The following is a 22,881-nucleotide window of genomic DNA, read 5'->3' as shown; positions in this document are numbered from 1 at the left end:
GATATAGCGACTTAGGAACTTTCCATCCATGAAAAGTGTTTGATTCTTTATACAAAAAGTTGATTTTTGTTTTTAAAACATGAACAGAAATATTATTAAAAGTGACAAAAAACAATAAAACCACCTTATTCAATATCTAGCATACAGGTTTAAGACTAAAAAGTATTTGAAACTAGCACCTCTGATTTTTAACAAGGAAAATGAAAAAATGTTAGCACACTGACTCCTTTTGGCCCCGCCCAACAGCCCTTAGGGGTAGGGCTGACTCAAAATTTTAAAAGTTTCAAACTGTCAACTCAGGGTTATAATTCCAATCAAGTTATCAGCATGCAATATCCAAAGTATCATTTGCCAATATAAACCATAATACATTTTGCCCCCTCCCCCTCCTCCTTCCCCAGGGGTAAACGTGAGACCCTAGGGTCATGAAATTCACAATTTTGTTAGAGCACCTTAAAACGCTTCCATCCATGAAGAGTATTTGATTCTACCATATCTGGGTCTTGAGAAGAAGATTTTGAAATTTCAGTCAATTCGACCCTTTTTGGCCCCACCGATCGGCTAGCCCCCTGGTCGTCAGTCAGGGCTGATATGTGCATACCAGCAAACTGCTTTCCAATACTAATAATGCTAACCTAAATTAAATTACTTCCAATGGAAATTAAACAAATATTTAGTCAATTTGACCATTTTTGGCCCCGCTCCTCAGGCCCCTGGGGGCTGGGGACCATATTATTCACAATTTTGGTTGACCTTTGGCCATGAAAGGTTTCTGCAAAATTTCATTGAAATTGGTTCAGGGGTTTTGGAGAAGAAGTCGAAAACGCACGACGCCAGACAAAAGGCGATCGCAATAGGTCACTTGAGACTTTGTCTCAGGTGACCTAAAAATCAAATACTGCTTACTGACCAACCCTATTTTGCTTTGGAATGTTGCCTGAAAAACAGTTTTTCTTGTTTTAGCCTAAACATTAACGCTTTCTCAAGGAGGAATGAATGATCCAAAGGTAGCAAAGTATTCATACTTTTGAAATAGGCCTACATGACCTTTCCATCTATGAAGAGTATTTGATTTTAGCATAGATCTTTGTGCCTGAATAAAAAGTCTATTTGACCTCTTTTGGGCTCAAACCCCTGGCAGATAAGATCCACATGTATTATGTAACTCATGAATTTGGCTTTCATTTGACCATGGAACTTTCCTTCAAAAAATAAATGAAGTGGTTTAAAGGTTACTATGATGAACAAAAAGCATTCACAAGAGGTCAACACCTAGACTTTGATAACTAAAAAACATTCATTTTCTAGCTTAAGTTCACAAATCATAAATATAATACTCACTGCCTACCAAGATGTTCGAATGTCTTGTTGCTGTATGCATGCAGTAAAGAACAAATTAACAAGTATACATATATTTATATAAAAGGTACCAAGTAATGGGTAATGAGTTGTATATAACTAGTTGTTTATATGTTTGCAGTATTTACATAATTTCAAGTTGTACTATTATTTCCACCAGGTTTTGAACCAGGGTCTCCCACCAGAGTGGCATATGTGATGACCACTACACTATAGAAATATATCTTGCACATCTGAAAATTTATTTCCATTTTTAAAATGTTTTTACCTTTGCATTTATATTTACATTCTCCCTCTGCTTTTCTTATCACATCGGAAATTAATGTAGTAGTGTCATTATTTGTCATTATTACTTTTAATATATTTGTGGTATTTAGCTATACGCGTTCGTATGTAACGGAAATCAGCCTTCCGTGTAATTTTGTACGTCACGCATTGCGGCAAAACTTTCAGCGCGCGCGCGGAAATAGCACGCGTAAATGCGAGTAAGGTACTGAGCGGATGTGATGTAATGTGTTGTAAACCTGTTTGTCCAGTACGTATTGTCTATGTATAGAATACCTAGTGTGGAATGTAGAGTAATTTAACTGGTGCACTGGTCACTTTGAACATAGCGGCCAGAGCGAGCACAGCGAACATTTGTACACCTATATCTTTACCTAGCCAGCATAGGAATTAAAAGAGGTAGCGGGCACTAGAGCCAAAAGCAAATAATGTAAGTACTCGCGTATAAATATAAGTTTAATTCATTATAGTATCTATTCAATAATATATTTAATTAACGTAATATTTTTGTTAAAAGTAAAGTTAATATTTTGAAAGTCTTTGTAAATTTAGAAATCGGGCGTGGTCAATTTAGTAGACAAGTGATTTCGAAGAAGCAAGTTTTTAATATATATTGTTTCCTTTTATAGCTTACATTGAACGAGTAAGACTGAGGACTCGGCGGACTTTGTCCGAGAAAACCCTCTTCACATTGAAGAGGTGGGTATTTTAATATATTTGTAATTATGCTGTATTTCTATATAATATATAGATTGAATGTAACAGTTGTAATACGTATTCCATTATTGTAACTTATGTAACTGGCTACGGCCAGGTAGTTGTTTGACATGTCTTAGCTTATGTGATTGTATAAATGTTATATGTGTAGTAATATGATGTATTTCATGTTACAGGGTTTTTACTTACGTAATAAATTAACTGAGAAAAGAACCCAGGAGTTGTCGTATATCCACGATAAAAGACGACTATTACATTAACATACCAGTATTTTGAACCAAGTTTATGCCAGGCTCAGAACTACAATTTGCAATGTGTAAAAAAATATTATGAGTTTTTTTTTATTCCAAGATATATACTAGCAAAATAAAAATATCCTTAATTTTCCATTAATATTAATTATGATTCTGCAATACAATTGTCAAAATAAGATTGCACACATACACTGGTATATGCAATTCAAATCTGTACATAAGGTTATTCATAACAAGTTATCACGGTTCTCCCCAGTTGAATCTCTACATTTACTTGTAGTTGACAGGGGAAACGCCTTCAATTCCCATAATAAGAACCTTCATACAATATATTTCAGTTTTAGATATCTCATATAATGTACACCTCTTTACCAAATTTCAATTTTATATTTGAAAAATTGACCGAGTTATTGAATTTTAGGATCAGCGGGGTGGCACCTGTGTGTACTAACCTGTACAGTTTAGAAAGCATCGCCACATAATATCTTTAAAAATACTTACTTAAGTAAGTGACATAAGAGGACATGTTATTCATAATACTTTTATAGGTATATGTTCCAAATTTCAGCTAGATGTTTGAAAAAATGACCAAGTTCTGATGAATTGAATTTTTACTATCTTTAGCACACCTCTCCGTCATTTTCACCTGTAGTCTTAGTATTGTTAATTAATTATATTATTACTGCTATCTAATTTCAGGCAGGAAATAGTCATTTGAACAGAATGTAATGCGTAAGTTACGTAGTACCGTTCTTTACCGTATTGATGTGTTTTCATTTTGCTTACGATTCAATCCTTAATGTTTGGATGAAAGTGCAATTTATGATGACTAATGTTCCTCAATTTATTGAGGGTTTTGAGGGACGCTTGTACACGAACAGACTTTAGAACACCTCTCCGTCATTTTCAACAGTAGTTTATACCAATTTGGATTTCCAACATGTCGACCTGTAGCATCACCTCTAGTCCTAGAAGGACGAAACGGCTTCAGAATAATTCATACTGTATCTATTACCAAACCTTAATAGCCACCCCATAACCATTTGTACCATTGCTGGGTATAAAGATCCAGTAGAGCTGTACAGGCCTTTTGCATATATGACAAGGTCGACAGGATAAGAGGAAAATGATCATTCACCCTCTTGGTGGGATGAAAGGGAGGATGCAACTCTCTGTGAAAGAATTAAATTCATGTTCGGTGTTGATAAGTGCACCCCACATGACGGAAAGACAATTTAAAAACCCTGTAAGATGATAAATAGGGCTACGATAATTAAATGGCTAAATACTTGAAATAAAAGTGCAGTTCTTTCAGATACAATATGCTGTGTTAAGTAAAATTAGGAGATCTAATTTTCCTTATCGATCCTTCATGCAACCTTCCTTTCAAGTATATTGTGTCATATATTCTGTAAATATATAAGTAATTATTTTCTTTAATCTCTCAAATCTTCTAAACATCCAATAAATCGTTGTGTATTGAAACAGTTAGGTATATAAATAAACAGCTCTGAAACAGATTCGCCACAATTAAGTAACCTTACAAAATTCTATTTTTCCGCCATCTTCTGAAATTCACCGTCTACTACCAGTACACATGATCCTGCACATACATGCTTAAACCCTTTGCTAACCGTATGCACTTGCTGTTGTTTTCATTTTACGCCTATCTACCGTCTACCGGTATAGATGTCAATACACATACACATTTAACATTGTCCCACCCGTATAAACGTGCCAAGTGGTGTATTAACTGCACACCTACTTAGCAGTAGAAATATATCTGCATATACATAGTTTTACCTGTGCCTACAATCCCCTATAATTACAAGTACCACTCCGCCTCGAATAAATTATGGTGTAAATTGAACAAGTTGTCCTGTTAAATTTCGTAATTCTTTATTTGAGCGTTAATTGTTCTGTGTCCATCAAGTTGTCGGATTCATTAGAGTGATGTAATTAGAAATTGTATGCTTTTTGAAGTGAATTTTCAAGAGATGATCCTATATTGTTGTTAAGTTTTCTTATTAAATTTTGGGACGTATATATTCTATGTTTTCAGCAATATCTTCTTATGTGTACACTGTACATGTACACCTAACTACCAATAAAAAGTCGATTTTGCAAAGCTTAAATGTAAAATAAATTTGAACATCAGAACAATGATTCATACAAAACAAAATGAAATAAATCGATTCTTAACTATTGAATAAAACTTAATATAACAACTGTAATCTAATGACTACACCTCTTGCAGGAAATTGACCTTTTCAGAGACATATCGTGAAAAACAATATTTCATTTACTACATTGTAGTATTCAATGTACGTGTTATCCGAACAATCAGTTATGTTTTCTTGCTTTTTCATATTCAAAGTTCTGGCCAAATGTCCAGTTTGACCACTCGATTTCTTAATTGGCAATCAAAATGTAACATTAATGTTATTACTGCTATCTAATTTCAGGCAGGAAATAGTCATTTGAACATAATTTAATGCGTAAGTTACGTAGTACCGTTCATACCAATTTGGATTTCCAACATGCCGACCTGTAGCATCACCGGTTAGTCCTCTAAGGACGAAACGGCTTCAGAATAATTCATACTGTATCTATTACCAAACGTTAAAGGTAGTCACCTGTGTACAAAAGTTGATCCAACGTTATTGTTCGTTTTTCTTATACAAATTCGTGGCATCTCACTGACAATACTAATATGGAAGACACTAGTACTTACTCCCAACTTGTCATGCATATATAAGATATTAGATCTAAAGCTATTGTCCACAACAATCGAATTTGAAAGTTTTCTAATATAACAGTTAATATAACGATACTGTGTAGTTTGCTTTTGTGCTTGTCCAAGTGATCTTTGCTGTTTTTTCTAGAGAGGCAAATGACAACATGCATTATACAAATGGCTATCAACTTAAAATTGAAATAAACAGGCTGACTGGTGTTTGCCAATGTAGTACGTCGTTTATTACCTTAAATTAACGTCCTATACGTATTTCTATGAATGTCATTAACAATTGCATCAACATTAACATATACAAATAGACATTTGTGTAAGTTAAACAAAGATCGATAATCAATACTAATGCCAACAAAGTAATTCTGATCCGAGAGCATCTTTAGTTCCTGATAGAGGATATTGATAACTCTCTATTTATCTTCTGAAGATACATACGTTCTAATTTAGATTTAAAATTGGCATATATATGTAACTTAATAGAGAGTAACCCAACAACACACACACACACACACATACCCACACCCACACCCACATTTTAACTTGATCGGAGTTAACCTCTTTAAGCTGGTGACGTTAGAACAATAGACAGGTGAGTGGACTCCTTGATCGAAATATCATGAACTGTATTGTCAAAATTCGCATTAAAAAACAAGACCTACCGACCTGTAATGAGTCTTTGATAAAAATTCGAACAACTTTATCGAGTGATTTTTGTCATGTGACCGATTTTACAAATACTTGAGTGGGGAATATCTATATGCTTCGTGGTATTGTGTTATTGATAGCATCGATGTAAAAACCGGACTTAAAAGGACCCCAGTTATGTCATGTGATGTTTTACACTTGTGTCATTGGCTGTTTTATAAAAGACCTTCACGGTAAATTTCCATCACGTCATATCATGATAACAAATATGCTTAGATTTCTGAAATAGCGTCACTTTGTTCATAAGATTGTGGGGAGTATCAGAGAGGTCCGTGGTATCATCTCAATATTGAGAGTTCTCCTTGGAAGGAGGGATTTCTAGTTCATAAATAACAATTGAGGTGTTCTAAAGTCACTCATTCTGATGATATATACTGCTAGTCTATCAGTGTAAAACTTTATATGAAGTCACCACGTAGTCTATTGGTTTAAATAGACACTCATTCTGAAGATATATGGCAAGTCTATCAGTGTAAAACTTTATAAAAGGGCACCACGTAGTCTATTGGTAAAATAGACACTGTGGATGAATGGCTAGTCCATCATTGTAAAACAAGAAGTCACCACGTGGTCTTTAGGTAAGTACTTACATCGTATTGTATGTGCAAGGTAATTAAATGTCATGCTATACAATTCACCTAACTTGATATATCACTGCTTGGTTATTAAGAAGAGAGGATATGACAACATACGAGGCTATTCCACTGCGATAGTCGGGTTTCCATTTGCGTTGATACACGAACAGAATTCTAGGTGATTTTTCAAAAGATGTTCTAGCGTTATTGTCCATTTATTTTATCCGAATTTCGAGCAACACCCTGATGATTCTTATACAGTATGCAATAGTGCATGGCCCTACCTTGTGATGTTAGCAGGCGTGTGTGTATAAATAAATTCGTTATTGATCTACCGGATCGTACTGTTGAATTTATCAATAATTTGCATGTAACGATTATACCATGGCAGAATAGTCACTGACTGACATTTCTATTTCCCCCTTTGTCCAGCACTGTCGAAATGTAATGGACAGCGGCACGCCTCCTGTCACCCAAAGATAAAAAAAATACATAGATATATACAGCTTTTTTGATACTATAAAATTAGTTGTGAAGATTTTCCTGCTTCCCTTACTTACGTTGTTAACATGTCACTTGTCCATTCGGTACTCAAGAGATTGCTCCGAATATAATAACTTCCGTGATTGTTGTCGACTGCTGTCGGACGGACAAACATACCACACAGGGTTTCCAACGATGCAGGTTTATGAATCAAACGGACAGGATTTATGGTCGCCATCATGACGTTGCAGGAAAATATGATATTTCTTTCTGTGATATAAGGTCGTATTTTTGTTATGCTCATTAGAGTGCCTTGTTTGTTTGTTGTCGCTCCTGAGTTCGCGATGTGAGGTCGTGCCATTCATTTGATCCTACTTAGATTTATATGGCGGGTGCCATTGATGAAACAGAAAACGCTTACCTTTCCGGAACATGTAAATGGAAATATGTAATAGTTGTTAATATTCTGCCCTATTTGTATCGATTTTTAGTTCGAACTATGGTTATGTTGACATTTCGGTATTATCTTGTTTTTGGTTTTGTATCTGCTGATCAGATATCACATTTATTAGACAATTGGTATTGTTGTTTTTTACAAAGTTACGTATTTGTTACTGATAATTAATACTATAACATCAGTTGTGGAGTTTGATCTGCTGGTCAAATAACACAGTGATTAGCCTACTGAAATTGTTTTACAAAATATCATATGCATTGGGATTTGAACATGTTGGGTAAAGTATCAGTAAAACAATATGGTCTCAAAACATTAAATATGTGCTCGCCGAGCAGTGAGAGTAAATTTTATATGTTACTCTAAATTTGTGTGATTTAAATACCAGCTACGACTTTCAACATAAATGTTCTTTAACAAGCGTTTCGAGAGACAAACATCTAGTCAAACTATAGTTTTCAAATATGAGGCGCAGAAGATTAATAGTCAAGCAAAATATAAACCTACACAGATAAAGCGAACAATGGCATACATACGTTACAAAGCTCCATGTCTGAGCGGTTGTACGGTACACGTACCTAGCTCCTGTTACAGTCTTTAGACTGCTCTATGTGAATGCTACTAAATAATAAATCTGAATACTCCAGTCGTTATCGCGTAATATTTGTAGTAATACACTTACAAGCAATGGCGTTACTTAGCTTTTATATGTGTATATATATACCCGAGTCCAGAGACAATATCTGGTCTAGTAATATCATTCGTTAAACCGTGATATGATTGTCCTAATATAATTGGTGATGTGTGGTACTTTTGCAGTTCTTTTGATAAAGAATATAGAGGGCATCATTAAAGGCTTCATAGGATTTAATGAAGACACGAAATATGGCACGGGGTTTTCACAAAGATATTTGTACCTTGTGTTGTTTTGTTGGAGGAGATATATATATGTACATAGTTTTATTCATACACAAAGATACCTTTCTCACAGTCACCGACATCTCCTTAAGTAAGAGGTGTATTTTATTCAAAAGTGATCTTCTGTAATTTCATTCATATTTGGGAAAACGTCCGTACAATTATATACTTTTTATCGTGTTTAATGTTCTTCCATATTAAGTTGACAGGAAGTTCAATCCTCCACTTCTATTTATATTTCATGATAATCAAAGCACGATTATTTACGTAAATATGATAGTATACATGTACATATATGACATAAACTCATCTTGTATCTCCATTATAGACGAACTACTTTAACGATACTTTTATTATTATTTATTGTACGCTTAGTAACCAGGATACATTTTCAACTCGAACATGTTTTCATTTCACGGTATCGAGATTTCCTTAATGAGTCGAGTAAAAACCTCTTTCGTGATGAAGTCATATCATAACTAGTAATAATTGTAACGGGTGGCCGTTACAGATTAGTCCCCCAAACGACCCCTGTTGGACTTAGGAACTTTGGCAAAATCAAACAACAGCTAAATTTCGACCAATCAGAGGACTCCATTTTGTTACCATGGCAACTGAGCTGTTTAAAACTGTTACCATTGTGTTTGACATCCCTTAAAACCCCTGTATACCAATTCTGGGCAGAATCAGACGACAACTAAATTTCGACCAATCAGAGGCCTCCATTTCGTTACGATGGCAAACTAAATCTTTCGTAACTGTTACCATCGTGTTTTGCATCCCTCAATACCCTTATGTACCAATTCTAAGCAGAATCAGACAACAGCTAAATTTCGACCAATCAGAGGCCTCCATTTTGTTGCCATTGAAACTGAACTTTTCGAAACTGTTACCATTGTGTTCGGAATCCCTGAAAACCCCTATGTACCAGTTTTGGGCAGAATCAGAAAACAACTAAATTTCGACCAATCAGAGGCCTACATTTCGTTACGATGGCAACTAAATCTTTCTTTACTGTTGCCATCGTGTTTCGCATCCCTCCAAACCCTTATGTACTAATTCTAGGCAGAATCAGACAACAGCTAAATTTCGACCAATCAGAGGACTCCATTTTGTTACCATTGAAACTGAACTTTTCGAAACTGTTACCATTGTGTTCGGAATCCCTGAAAACCCCTATGTACCAGTTTTGGGCAGAATCAGAAAACAACTAAATTTCGACCAATCAGAGGCCTCCATTTCGTTACCATGGCAACTGAACTTTTCGAAACTGTTACCATTGTGTTCGGAATCCCTGAAAACCCTAATGTACCAGTTTTGGGCAGAATCAGACAACAGCTAAATTTCGACCAGTCAGAGGCCTCTATTTTCGACCAATCAGAGTCCTTCATTTCGTTGCCATGACAACTGAGCTGTTCAAAATTGTTTCCATTGTTTTCGGCAGCCCTGAAAACCCTTATGTACCAATTTTCAACGAAATCAGAGCCAAAAACTCCAAAACCGGAAGTAAGGTTCTGGTGGCCATCTTGGACTTCTAGTCGAAATAAAAATAGCTTGTTGCACACCTTGACCCCCTAATGAGTATCTGTGTGAAGTTTTATGATGATCCGATCAACAGTTTCTGAGAAAACCTCTGGACAAGTTCATGGCTGAAGAAGAACAAGAAGAAGAAAAAGAAGAAGAAGAAGAAGAAGAAGAAGAAGAACACAGAGGAATAAAAACAATAAGTTCCCCAAACCATGTTTGGGGGACTTAATGGTTTGGCGGACTTAATTAATTACATGATATTCATAAGTATTCAATCCTCGATACAAACAGTACAAAATACAATTCCCTTATGATGTAGGCATGTACATACACGGCTGTATCTCAATGTGAATCACGAAACAAACACCTTACAGTTACGCCATTATGATATCACATTTTTATATATCAGACTTTAAGTATTCTTCCTCATTATTTACACATAAAGTTCGGTCTTTACTACCCTAATATATTTGTCTTTAACTAGAATTTGTAAAGTTGATCAACACCATCAAGAAACTGGTATAAAACTAGCATGTTATTTGAAATATATTAAAACATGGTCTTTTCATGACCATTAAAAGATTATTCAATATCCCTCTCCCATCCAAAATTGATAGTGTTTTGACTGTGTACTTACTAGAACAATGGCCACACACTTACATAAAACTGAAAACCAAACACACCAAGGTGATGCACAGATTTAAGTTTTGGGTATTGCTAAAATAAAATGAAATTAAAACCGTCAAACGCACTTTTTTGCGCTTTGTTGAAATTAATGAAACTAGATATTAATATTCTGATTTCAATCTACAGAAAAAAAAAATTAAGGTCAAAGCCACGGCTACAGAATCTTTAAATGATAATTTCGAACTCACTCTTTATTTATACATGATATAATAAACAGCAGTTTTCTCATTGTCCAATTTGGACCGAGGGAACCTTCTTTATATGGATGAATTACTTGCATAGCTAGCGTGTTATTAAGTAAGCGGGGCTTTTATTCAGGGTTCTATTTCTCTTCAAGAAGGAAAATGAATGCGCTATGTTGCAATCTTGACGTGAAGCTAAATGTGTGTTCATCCATTGGTAAGAATACATTTCTTATAATGCTCTTTGTTAATGCGAAAGTACCTGCTACGACTATCAATATAAATGTAATATGACATACGTTTTGTAACACAATATCTTAAGCTATCGTTTCAGAGATTTGAGATACAGGAGATTAATAATCAAGCAATTGTTGTCAAAATGTTAATTTTAAAAATGAACAGTTACGCTATAAAATCATCATTCAAGCAAATGATGACTTAGTAGGATGGTCCTGTTTTTAATTGTCTTTGGGTTATCGGGGGACAACATTTCATGCCAAAAAGATACTCTGTACATACACCTCGCTCCTGTTAAAAACTTTAGACTGCGCAATATCAATGCTGATAAAAACAAATCAAATCTATGAACAAGTATTTTAATCATTTATCTCTGTTCTTTTAATGAATATCAAAATATGATGGTAAAAAGCCTTAATATGCATCCACGTACATAAATTTAACCATGTACAGAATGTTAAAACTCATTGGTGTGTGTATTTTGCTTTATCAGTACAAATTACCATATACATGTACATACATGCATAAACATACTGTGTATCATAAAACGCATCACTACCCCTCAGTCACACCATCGTTTCAAAACAATAAATGTGTGTTCACCTCGTGAGTACACCTTGTTCGGTTAATCTTCATTAGTGTGATTCAAATATCTGCTATTTTAAAAATTTCCTTTAACATAATTTTTGAGAGGTGGTACTTCATCATGCTATTCTTTTCGATATTGGAGGTGCAGAAGATTAAACGTCAAACACAATGTTATTGAACTGTAAGTTTAAAAGAACGCAGACAAAACTTAAAGTCTCTTGTCAATGCATATTTTCATAGGTTTGACAGGTTCGTTTGATGATGTCTGAATGTATTATCGTATGCCTGAAAGGTGTACTGTACACGCACCTAGCAAGCTCCTGTTATAGACTTTAGACTGCCCTATGTACATGCTACTCAATTAAAAAGGTAAATAGTCGCAAAACACGCATAATCAATGTAGATATTCAGACGAGATGCAGATATCTTATACATGTACAAAGATACCTGAGTCTAGAGACTGTATCAGGTTGACTAATGCTCCGTGGTTAAACCGTGATCACTGTTGTCCTGATATAATGGTATCGTGTGATATATCAATGCTTCATTCATAACCACTCTACCGGAGAAGACGTTCTTTAGATAAGGATAATACAGATATACGAGTCTTCACAATAAAGCGAATTTATAAAGGCACTTTATATAGCATGAGGTTTTAACAAAGATAATTGTATCGTATGGTGTTTTGTTGAGATTCCATCAAGTATTGTGCAATAATTCTCGTCTCCCGTTTTTTTGAGAAGTTACATAGTTTATATTCTTGTGGAAATACACTTTTTTTCAACGTTAGATTTTTCCTCCATAAGTGGTGTTCAGTATTCTTACTTATATTAAGGATATAGTCCATAAAAGTAAATACCTTTCTGCTTATTGTTCTACTTTTTAGGTTTGCATGCTGTTCGATATTCTTCTTTCCATTTTTGTTATTGTAATTAGAGTTTTCAATGTTGATAACCATTGTTCTACAAATAAGTCTACATCAATAAAGGTACATGTAATGTGCTGCAGATATTATCATGATCATCACAGGTACGCATGCATGCTATCAATAATGGGAGGCGGTGCTTTGTGGGTGTATGTTCCTTTTATTGTAATTGATTTTGATGAAAATTTGATTATTGCCATTATTTATGTATAATGCTTGTTGTGGAGGGAAATGTTCTATATCAGTGTCCATTCGTGAAAATAGGTTTATATTCTGTACTTGAACTTCCATTCAACAATACAATTTTCAACAAACGTTTAATGACGATCACTGTTTTGAGCATATTGCTAGTGGAATCGAAGCTTCAATGCAAAACCAAAAATGATCCCGGGTAATACGACCTCTGCAGGAAAAACTCAAAACATGTCAAACAAGTAATTATCATAAAAATATTGTGCATTAAGATGCATTATTCGCAGCAAATGGAAAATAGTGCATTGTTGTAACAGATATGCAATTTCTACGAAATAAGATCTGAGTTCAAGTTATATAATCCTGTACTGACAAAACCTTACATGTGATGCTACGCTTAATTCTTTGACAACATATGTTGTACAATTTATTGCATTCATATAATTTATATAATCAAAATGATAATTTTTTAGGTTTGTAGTTGTGACCGTTCAATTACAATATTAGCTGAAGATATAACCGTACGAAAATAAATAAAATGTGCAGCAGACTCCGCACTGACAGGTGTAATCGCCATACCGTAATAATATAACAATAACATCGGGGTTAGGTAAAAACATAGACAAAGGAGTCGTGATCATTACATTTACTTGGAAAATGTACTTGTATTGAAGGATTCTATTTACTATGTTAAGGATTGTTTAATAAGTGATTTTTAGACAACATCCTTACGCATATAGCTACCTATCTAAACTGCTAGCTAGCTAGAGCTTCCAAACACCATAATGTGCAACGATTGACTGTTGTTGGTGGTGGTGGTGGTTGTGGGTCCAATATAAAAAACTAAGTAGAACAGATTAAAACACCTAAATGGAAATAATATTGGTATATATTATTTTGGGTAACTTCCTTCAAGTAAAAATGACACAAACCTTAGATTAAAGTCTTCTGATTAATTTAATTTACGTCTAATTGCTAGTATGAATAACATTTTAACATAAATTATGTGTACTTACAGTCGTCTAACTAGCCTTAATATATACATATAAATACTGGCAGTATAGCAATAAGATACAGCATAACTCATTACCGGTATTCTTTATTTATTATCAAATTTCATATGTCAAAACACATTCAAATGCAAGGTGGTAGACCCTGCTGGTGGAATTCTGTAGTCCCAAAGGTTTGCGTTATCCTTTATAGCCACAGTTATTTCTTTTGAATAGTTGCACAATGCATACTATATCCATCTTACGCATTAATTTAAAATCAACCAGTACTCTTTTGAATCGAGCGGTTTTATGCACCCTACCTTCTGTCGAAACAGATGTATGGTGCATGTAACTTATTTTTGGCACAATATACCCCGTTTTATATGTACAATCACTTAAGGTGTGTCTTATGTTCCCCACTCTCATGTATACATAATTATATACGGCTGAATCTAATTGTGTATTATCCATACAAACACTTACTCACAATTACGTCATTACTATAATATCTCAGATCTGCTACTACTTTGTCGGTTCACTGTGACACCATTGTCCTTAGGCTATCGTTACAATATTGAAAAACGCTTTCGTCACATCTTATCTATTGAAACTTAAAGTACTGTTTGTGTATACATCAATTGGAAACGATAAGCGGTATATCAGTTAAACCTTTTTACATAGCAGGATATTTAAATACACCAACTACATAATGTGATTTTAACATAATTAAATGTACTGTGGACTGTTTTGAAATGTTTTTCATATGATCTGATTATAAAAGAATTGTCATCGTAATAGCGTCGCCACCCCTATCCCAACACACAGCAGTGGAGGTCCTGGATATATGCCATATACGCCTTTAATTACCACTACAACCATACCCATACACAACTGTAAAAGGCGTACTAGAACGCCGTGGTGAGACCTTGACATTACTATTGTCCTGTTATTATGGTATCGTGTGGTTTATAATTACTTCATTTTAAGACAGTCTACTGGGGGAGTCATCGTAAAATAGGTTATTTATAAAGACACCAAATATATCAGGTGATTTTCAGAAACATATATATGTACCGTGAGTTGTTTTGTTGAAATTTCTGTCAAATGATTGTACAATACCTGTCGCAATACGTATAGCGTGACACAGCGAAATTTTGAAGAAAGATACTTAGTTTTTACCCTTGTACCAATATACCCGTTTCTAGTCACCGCCTATTCTATAAAGACATGTACTCCAAATACACCTCTTAAAATGGCGATTTAACAGACTGCAATCCGTGAGATAGACGTCAAAGTGATCCCCCTTATCACCTAACAATAGAAATGCATCATAATTCAGTGTATGATATGAGCGTTGCAACAATTAAACAAAGGTCTTAACATTAACATGTCTCCACGAATATTTTACGAGTTTTGCGGGTACTTTAACAAAAGAAGCCAAAAACCGTTGCTAGGTTTTCCTTTACTCATTTGGGATCTCATCCCGAAAACTTCCTGATTTTACTTTATCTCATGGTCTTTGCTAATATAAATTTGCCGGAACAGAAATCTGAAACGTGTTACGAACTGTAATATATCTGCTATATTTGTCCTTTGGTGAACAACAAACTTTAACATTTATGTTACTAATGCTCCTACACGTGCATATTTCTAGCCTTGTATCACCCATACTGACAGCTAACTGAACGCCTACTTACCAGTACAAATATTCCAAAAACACATCCCTTTCATCCTTTGCTACCCGAAACAGCGGGAGTCAGTGATTTATTTATGGCGATGCTCAAAATTCTTATCATAGAAACACCAAAGAAAGTAACATCCTTAGTGCTTACCTGGTGTGCTAAAGAAATGAAACAGAGATTCTATCCTATTTACAGTCAGTTATGACCGGTCCTCAAATAATCAGCTACGTTGTGCCAGTTGACGCTATTAGAAACATTTTCATCATAAAGTCAATTGCATATTCATTTTAAAGTTATTGAATTATCGCTTTAATTAAGAAATCTGAAGTTATGCTAAGATCGAGGGAGGTAGAGGATGAGGAGGTGAGTAGAAGTTTCATTGTAATCAATATAAATGAATTTTGTATGAATTCATGATCTTTGTATATCATACATTCTCGCTTAATATGTACAGTTTTGACGTCGGGCTGTTCTCAACGTTTCGGCTTTTGAATATTCGGTGTTTGGTGACACTTACCTATATCAATGGGGCCATCTGACTACATTGACGTTTTCACTACAAGTTTCTCTATGAGCGTTACCACAAGAAAGTGCGTCCATATCGCTCCCGCTGTAAATAGCATGTCACACCTGTTAGAAGCAAACATTTTGATGACATTAGGCTCTTCAAGGAATCACGTTTACACTGACGACATAAACATTTCAATATCGAAAATATGTATGGGAATATCTGTATTTAGGTAGATAATAAGTATACATTTAGCATGAAAATATAAGGGTTGAACGGCATTTTTCAATGTTCATACCGGTATGAAGGCAAATGGGTTTCATACATATTTACCATGCATGAAGCCCTAGCTAGATTCATGGAATATGCATGTAACCGATTTGGGTTCATAACGGCATAAAATTGAAAAAAAAGATAACGTTCAATTCTTATTAATTCTAAATGTTTATCTTCCCTGTTGAATGGTTTTGCGTCTGATGCATTGAATACACCGCGTCAAATGCGTAAAATTTGCGTAAAATGGGTTTCTTTTCGACCTATATGGCTAAAATTTACGATTTTCAGAAAGAAAAAAGTTTTAAATTATTTATTTAAGTTGATTTTATAAGGCGGGTTTGAATATGAATTAAAAAGGGTACCTTTTGAGAACCAGTATTTTAGGGCGTATATATGTCCGTTGTACTGTATAAAATGCACCAAAATAGGAACTGTATGAAAACCACCATAGATTGTTAACAATTAGAAAGCTGGCTTGTCCGCAGGATATTTGTTGCGATGGAAAGGGGTGCATTTGTTAAGGTTAATTAGGTTAACAAGATTTCAACACGCTGTTGTCTTTACATATATTGTTTTGGTGTACGAATAAATAACTTTTTAAAAACCGTTTACGAATATAAAAGCATATTTTCTCAACGACAAAAACAAAAGAAGTTATCCGCAAATATGTACTAAAATATGAATTACGTTACCGTGAATTACGTTACCGCCTGCGGTGTCTGAGGTTACGTTACTGTGAATTACGTTACCGCCTGCGGTGTCTGAGGTTACGTTACTGTGAATCACGTTACCGCCGGCGGTGTCGGACATTACGTTACTGTGAATTACGTTACCGCCGGCGGTGTCAGACATTACGTTACTGTGAATTATTATGTTACCGCCGGCGGTGTCGGACATTACGTTACTGTAAATTGCGTTACCGCCGGCGGTGTCGGACATTACGTTACTGTGAATTACGTTACCGCCGGCGGTGTCGGACATTACGTTACTGTGAATTATTATGTTACCGCCGGCGGTGTTGGACGTTCCATCCTGGTGCAAACGGACCGCCTTGAAATCTATATAAAATCGGATACTTGTATTATTTGATGCCAGTTATTGCATGAAGATTGAATACCTTATTTTTATTCATGTCTTCCCATTCTATCTTTTTATGACTAAAGTCATCCACAGTATAGCAAAAATTACCAGGATTCGCGTTGTTTTGAAATTGCTGTTTTGACTTCTATATACACATCCCATCGTAAGTTTACCATTATTTAGTAAAGGGAATTCACACCAGACAGAAATCTCATCAACTTGTTTAGGTAAAATCAAAGTTACTTCAACATCTACAGCACTATAAATTGCCGTCCCTCTTCCTTCAAGCCTGTTAAGTGAGAGTATATCATTTTATGTTCTTTAACGATCTCAAAACCACGACATTAGGAAATATTCCACACATACAAATAAGATCTAGCCTTTTCACTAAGATTAATTCTTCACTTAAGCATTTTTTGGTTCCGATTTGAAGAGTCGTCAGAATGATTAATTTCTCCGTCAATAATTCCCTCGGTGTCCTTGACATCTCTTTCTTTTTATTGATGACCCTGACTTAGGTCTTTTTGTAGAAATATTATGTTCGAAATAGGCAATGATGCCGAAACCAAAACCGAAAGTAGAAAAAAATGTGAATTCCAGTAAGTCATAATGATTCATACTCGGTGAATTACGAAGGTTTAAACAACATTTCTGTAAAAAGTATTACTGAGTAATGATGAATTGAATTGAAGACGCTCGTTGTCGGTTGAAGATTCTATTAAGTGTGACAAATACTGTAACATACATGAAATCGCAATACATTGCAACTTGTTGGTTAATAGAATAATAGTATCGGAGCTAATTTTATAAACAAAACCTTTGACTTATATAACTAGTCACACACAAACAGCAGCACAACTTATTTGTGTGTAGACTGCAAGCAGTGGACGAAAAATGCAAGTTTTCATTAATAAAACGTCTACAAAAGGATATATAGTTTGTTGAAACTTGGCTGGTAAATACATATTTCCAAACGGCAATTTTGAACAAAACTACTTTGATAAGAATGTTCCATTAAAGATTTGATGTAAATGAAAACACACAGTATCTATTGTCAAATGTTGTTACTTTATGTATGGTCTGCTTAATTAAAAACAAAACATGATATCCAGAATATATTATAAAAGAAAAAAAATGTTTCTCATTACAATTTACAAAATAAAAAAACAGTAAAAAAAGAAAAAGCACATATTGAGAAAATTTATCAGTTTTACTTTCTACACAAACTAGGTATGTTTCAAACATACATAACATAACAAATAACTCACTTGGTCATAACTTGGAAAAGGGACCAGTCAGTGTTAAAACGTGTGTCTAGGGCTGCAATGATATATCGTACCGTATCGTATCGTGATAATTTCTTATGTATCATTTCGAATTGTTTTGTTTGCCTGTATCGCGATACATAAACTGTACTGACAAATATCAGTATTTGAAAGAGTTAACTTATTGTTTATTGATTTGTTATCTTTGAATAAAGGTATGGCCCTCTTTCATATATATAATTAAGTCTAGGACAAAACTGTAAAATCCTGCACTCAATCATTAAGTGTTTTTGTTACCTAAATTTTACAACAGCCTGTTCCTTTATTAATTGGGAAAATACATCTTTATTTGTAATGTTCCTTAGTTTTTGGTTATTTTAGAAAAATATGGCACTTTTTAGCTCAGGGAAACTGCCTGTTTTCAGTGGTAAAACTGAGCAAAATATATTCACTGTCATGAAGTTTATCTTGACTTTTAGAACAGATACGTGTATCATGGTACATATCAAATCGTATGCATCATACCGAGTCAGATATCGTTATGTGAAGTTTGCGTATCATTGTAACCCTAGTTGCGACACATTAAATACATACATTGTTTACATAGAAAGTAAAACTTTGATATAGAGTTTTTGTTTGCACTTCAGTCATCTAGGTGTCTTGCAGTTTTGCTCTTTTTGCATCCTCCGTTGATATTTATGTTTACCTTAAAACTTCATTCATGAATATGCATTATACAAGTCTTTGTAAATGACCAGTATAGAATCCGTGCATATCACTAGGTCTAATTCAGGGAATAAAAATCAGAATAAGAATCAGGAAAAAAAATATAACAGTGCTGTGGCCTAACACCTGTAAATACCTTACCATCTTCCTCATTACATTATGTACAGTACCTGGATATATGATTTGAGATCATGGTCAACTGATCTGAACACTTCTAAAGGACTTTCATTACATTCATCATGAATATAAATTAAAGAACTTAAATTTGACCTTTCTATTTCTAAATATCACTCTGCCAAAAATGACAGTCAAATCAGTTAATAGGTTACTGAATGAAATACATTTGACAGATGGAGAATTCTCTCTATAAATGTAAAATTTCTGTAAACAATGTTTGTATATATATATTACTGGTGTCATTATCAGCAGTTTCATTTAAAAAATAGATTAAGAAATAACCATTACTGTAAGATATTTGAATATATTTACAATGTAAAATCGAGTGTTTCCATGCACAGACTTGCCTAGTCGTACAGAAATATCCAATAAAGCTTCTTAAGAAGCTTCTTAAGAATCACTTCTTCTAAATAGTCAAAATGCAAAGGGTGGTGATGACAAGATGAAGAGCAATCTATTTTGTTCATGTGAATGATCTTGACACACGTTCAATTTTACATCTGGTCAATATTGTATGAACCATTAAAAGTCATTTTTTCAATAAACAAAAGGTCTAGGGTGGTGATATTTGGCAGGTTGCATTCTGGGATAAAGGACTATAAATTTAAGATTTGTTCAAATTAATGTCATTCTTAGATTTTCAAGCTCATTGGTGTCAAATATGTTAAAATCTTTATAACAGGTTCTTTTGAATGACTTTGAGTCAAGACACTGTTAATTTGCCTGTAGCTTTATTTAAGTTCATTTCTAAAGTTACAAGTGTGATATTAATACCAGGTGAACGGCACAGGCCCATTTAGCCTCTTGTTTGTTTAAAATCTAGGAAAAATACTATTTATTCCTGTTTTTGTAATATTAGTGCCTTGAATGTTTCCAGGTATTGTCATCAGATTTTCTACACTTTATGTTTCAGGTTTGTACAGAAATATCAGAAATGGCTTCAGATATTCCAAAAGAGGCCATAGTTATCCACAACTCAATGGTTCATTATCTTAGTGGACATATTGGGAAGACCAAATTAAAGGAACTTACGAGACTGTTTAGATTAAATCCATTAACTACAGTCGAAATTGATTCAGTTGAAGACATCTATGACCTATTCGAGATTCTTATGAGATACATTGAAATAGCTATAGGAGACTATACACAATTCGTACTGCAACTTCATCGTACAAATCCAGACCTGGCGATATATGTGACAGATAAAGAGAAGGAAATTAAAAGCATTGTTGATGGAGGTGAGTCAAACTTACATATTACAACATGTCTATATCAATAATATTTCATCAAACTTAAGGAATGATTTTGATAGTAAGTATAAAAACCTGACCAATCGCTAGGCTGATACCTGACCTTTGTAGATTACTAAGGAGAGACGCCCTGTCAATTTGTACCGTTACGCTGACGCGAGATTCTAGTCTTCTTGTCTCATAAACAAGGTGGCTCACACTAAGCCTTCAATTTCGCTATGACATAATCCAGGGGTGTAGAGAGCGAAAGTGAGCGTAACCCCTGGGTATCGAGGATGAACTTATCACTGCAGCTACAGACTAATAGAGCCGAAAGGCTATTTATAAATAAACTTTTTTCCATACAAGGAAATGATTAATGACAAGTTAGAAACTGGTACTTTATATGTATAGTCTAGTTTTCTATTGATCTTGGACTTAATACAGGTAGATCTTTGTTGTATGTATAGATTGTGTATATTTAGTGAAAGTTACCGACACATTTGTTTTAATTCCAGGTCCATCACCAGGCAAAAAACCAAGGCCAGGAGATCAAGGCCAGCAACAGTCTACAGGTTTGTGATCAGCAAATGTTCGGTGGGATTTAAACATGTTAAGTTGTTTGAATTATATATTTATAGAGAGATGTACATGTACGCACAAGTATAAGAACATATTTTCAGTGCACCCAGTTGCCCATGCATTTACAGGACTACGTAATGGTGGAGCCAAAACAATCACAGAAAAAACATGATTTCAGGTCACCCTTTATGTTATCACCATACATCATTCCACCATTGAATTGTGTTTTTATGATTATTTATGTATGGTAAGCCCACCATGCTAGACTGCTCAAATTGTTTTTTGTCTGGTTTGGGGTTCATCAGTCAGACAGTCCGTCATTCCTTATCTAAACAATTACTGCTGTCTGTCCATCTGTCGGTTTTAAGAGTATTCTGATCAAGTTCCATATGACCCATGGTTTCTGATATATTGACAGTAGGTAACCGAGATCTATAAAAATTACTCATATAAATGACCTTGACATACTTTCAAGGTCAGAGGGTCATATACTTGAAATACTTACAACAATTATATGAAGAACAAAAAGGACCTGAGCCATCATATTTTGGATATGTTATGTAAACAGGTAGTGTAAACCTTGGTATGGATGATCTCCTGGGCCCATAGTTGTGCATGCTCCAATTTCAGATGGATCAGAAAATCTAATTTAGAATATAAGCCCCTCAAAGTTTGTGTTGCAATATGATTTACACAACTTCCTTGTTACCTCAGTAGCATCAAATCAAATCAACATCAAATAATTAGTGTCAACTCACTCACTGTGAAATTATAGAAATGGAATCAATGTTGTAACATCCTTCAATATTAAGATGGTAATTATAGGACTACTGTTACAAAATCTTTACGATCGTTTGACGTAGTTCTATCAGTCCAGGTATAATAAGCATGAGTTGTACCGGTATGGTGGATGACACTTCGTTAAAATTGTATTGGAAATAAATTGATGAACTTACTATAATCAAAATTGGAATGATTTTGATAGTAAGTATACATGTTTTTTTTATCTATTTCCAGATCCGACTGCTATGACTGTTACAACAGCAGACACAAGCCAAGCCAAAAGTAAGTTTGACAGCTGCCTTTATTACCAGACGCACCATCTGGTTATTAGCTCATCTGGTCCACATGACCATGGTGAGCTTATGTCATACCGCAGCGTCCGTCCTTCGTCCGGCATCCGTCGTCCGGCCGTCAACTTTTCCTTTAAAACGCTACTTGTCCTGAACGGCTAAGTAGATTTTGACTAAATTTGGTCTGGAGCATTCTTAGGCCAAGGGAACACAATTTTGTATAAACGGTGGGTGTGCCCCCCTTGGGGGATGAGGGGCGGGGCAAAACAATGGAAATAGAGGTAAAACCTTTAAAATCCTTCTTCTACCATAGGGATTAAGGGTTTCATTCTAATCTAGTCTCGAGCATCTTTCGGCCAAGGGGACTCAATTTTGTATAAATGGTGGGTGTGGCCCCCATAGGGGCATAGGGGCGGGCAATATAGGGGAAATAGAGGTAAAAACTTTAAAA

General features: G+C 34.7%; 1 protein-coding gene and 1 long non-coding RNA gene across 7 annotated transcripts in view; both read left to right on the top strand.

Moving 5' to 3' along the window:
- Positions 1-920: 920 nt before the first annotated feature.
- On the top strand, positions 921-2,617 carry LOC110450745. Its single transcript, XR_002463006.1, has 3 exons — positions 921-2,074; positions 2,274-2,343; positions 2,538-2,617. It is a non-coding gene; the product is annotated as an uncharacterized LOC110450745 (long non-coding RNA).
- Positions 2,618-6,321: 3,704 nt separating this feature from the next.
- The window catches only part of LOC110450733, a 34,833-nt gene continuing 18,273 nt past the window's right edge, over positions 6,322-22,881 (top strand). For 5 of the 6 annotated variants that reach the window (XM_021498412.1, XM_021498410.1, XM_021498411.1 and 2 more), the window contains exons 1-4: positions 6,322-6,650; positions 20,460-20,784; positions 21,294-21,350; positions 22,375-22,422. In XM_021498412.1, the coding sequence (XP_021354087.1) occupies positions 20,481-20,784; positions 21,294-21,350; positions 22,375-22,422 (409 nt within the window). In that variant the 5' untranslated portion in view covers positions 6,322-6,650; positions 20,460-20,480. The remainder of the gene's footprint in view (positions 6,651-20,459; positions 20,785-21,293; positions 21,351-22,374; positions 22,423-22,881) is intronic. The other variant, XM_021498413.1, reaches the window with a different exon arrangement.

Source organism: Mizuhopecten yessoensis, unplaced genomic scaffold, assembly GCF_002113885.1.
Source record: "Mizuhopecten yessoensis strain PY_sf001 unplaced genomic scaffold, ASM211388v2 scaffold5459, whole genome shotgun sequence".
NCBI lineage: Eukaryota > Metazoa > Mollusca > Bivalvia > Pectinida > Pectinidae > Mizuhopecten > Mizuhopecten yessoensis.
Note: the sequence above shows the minus strand (reverse complement) of the source record. Positions and strands in the feature narration are given on the sequence as shown.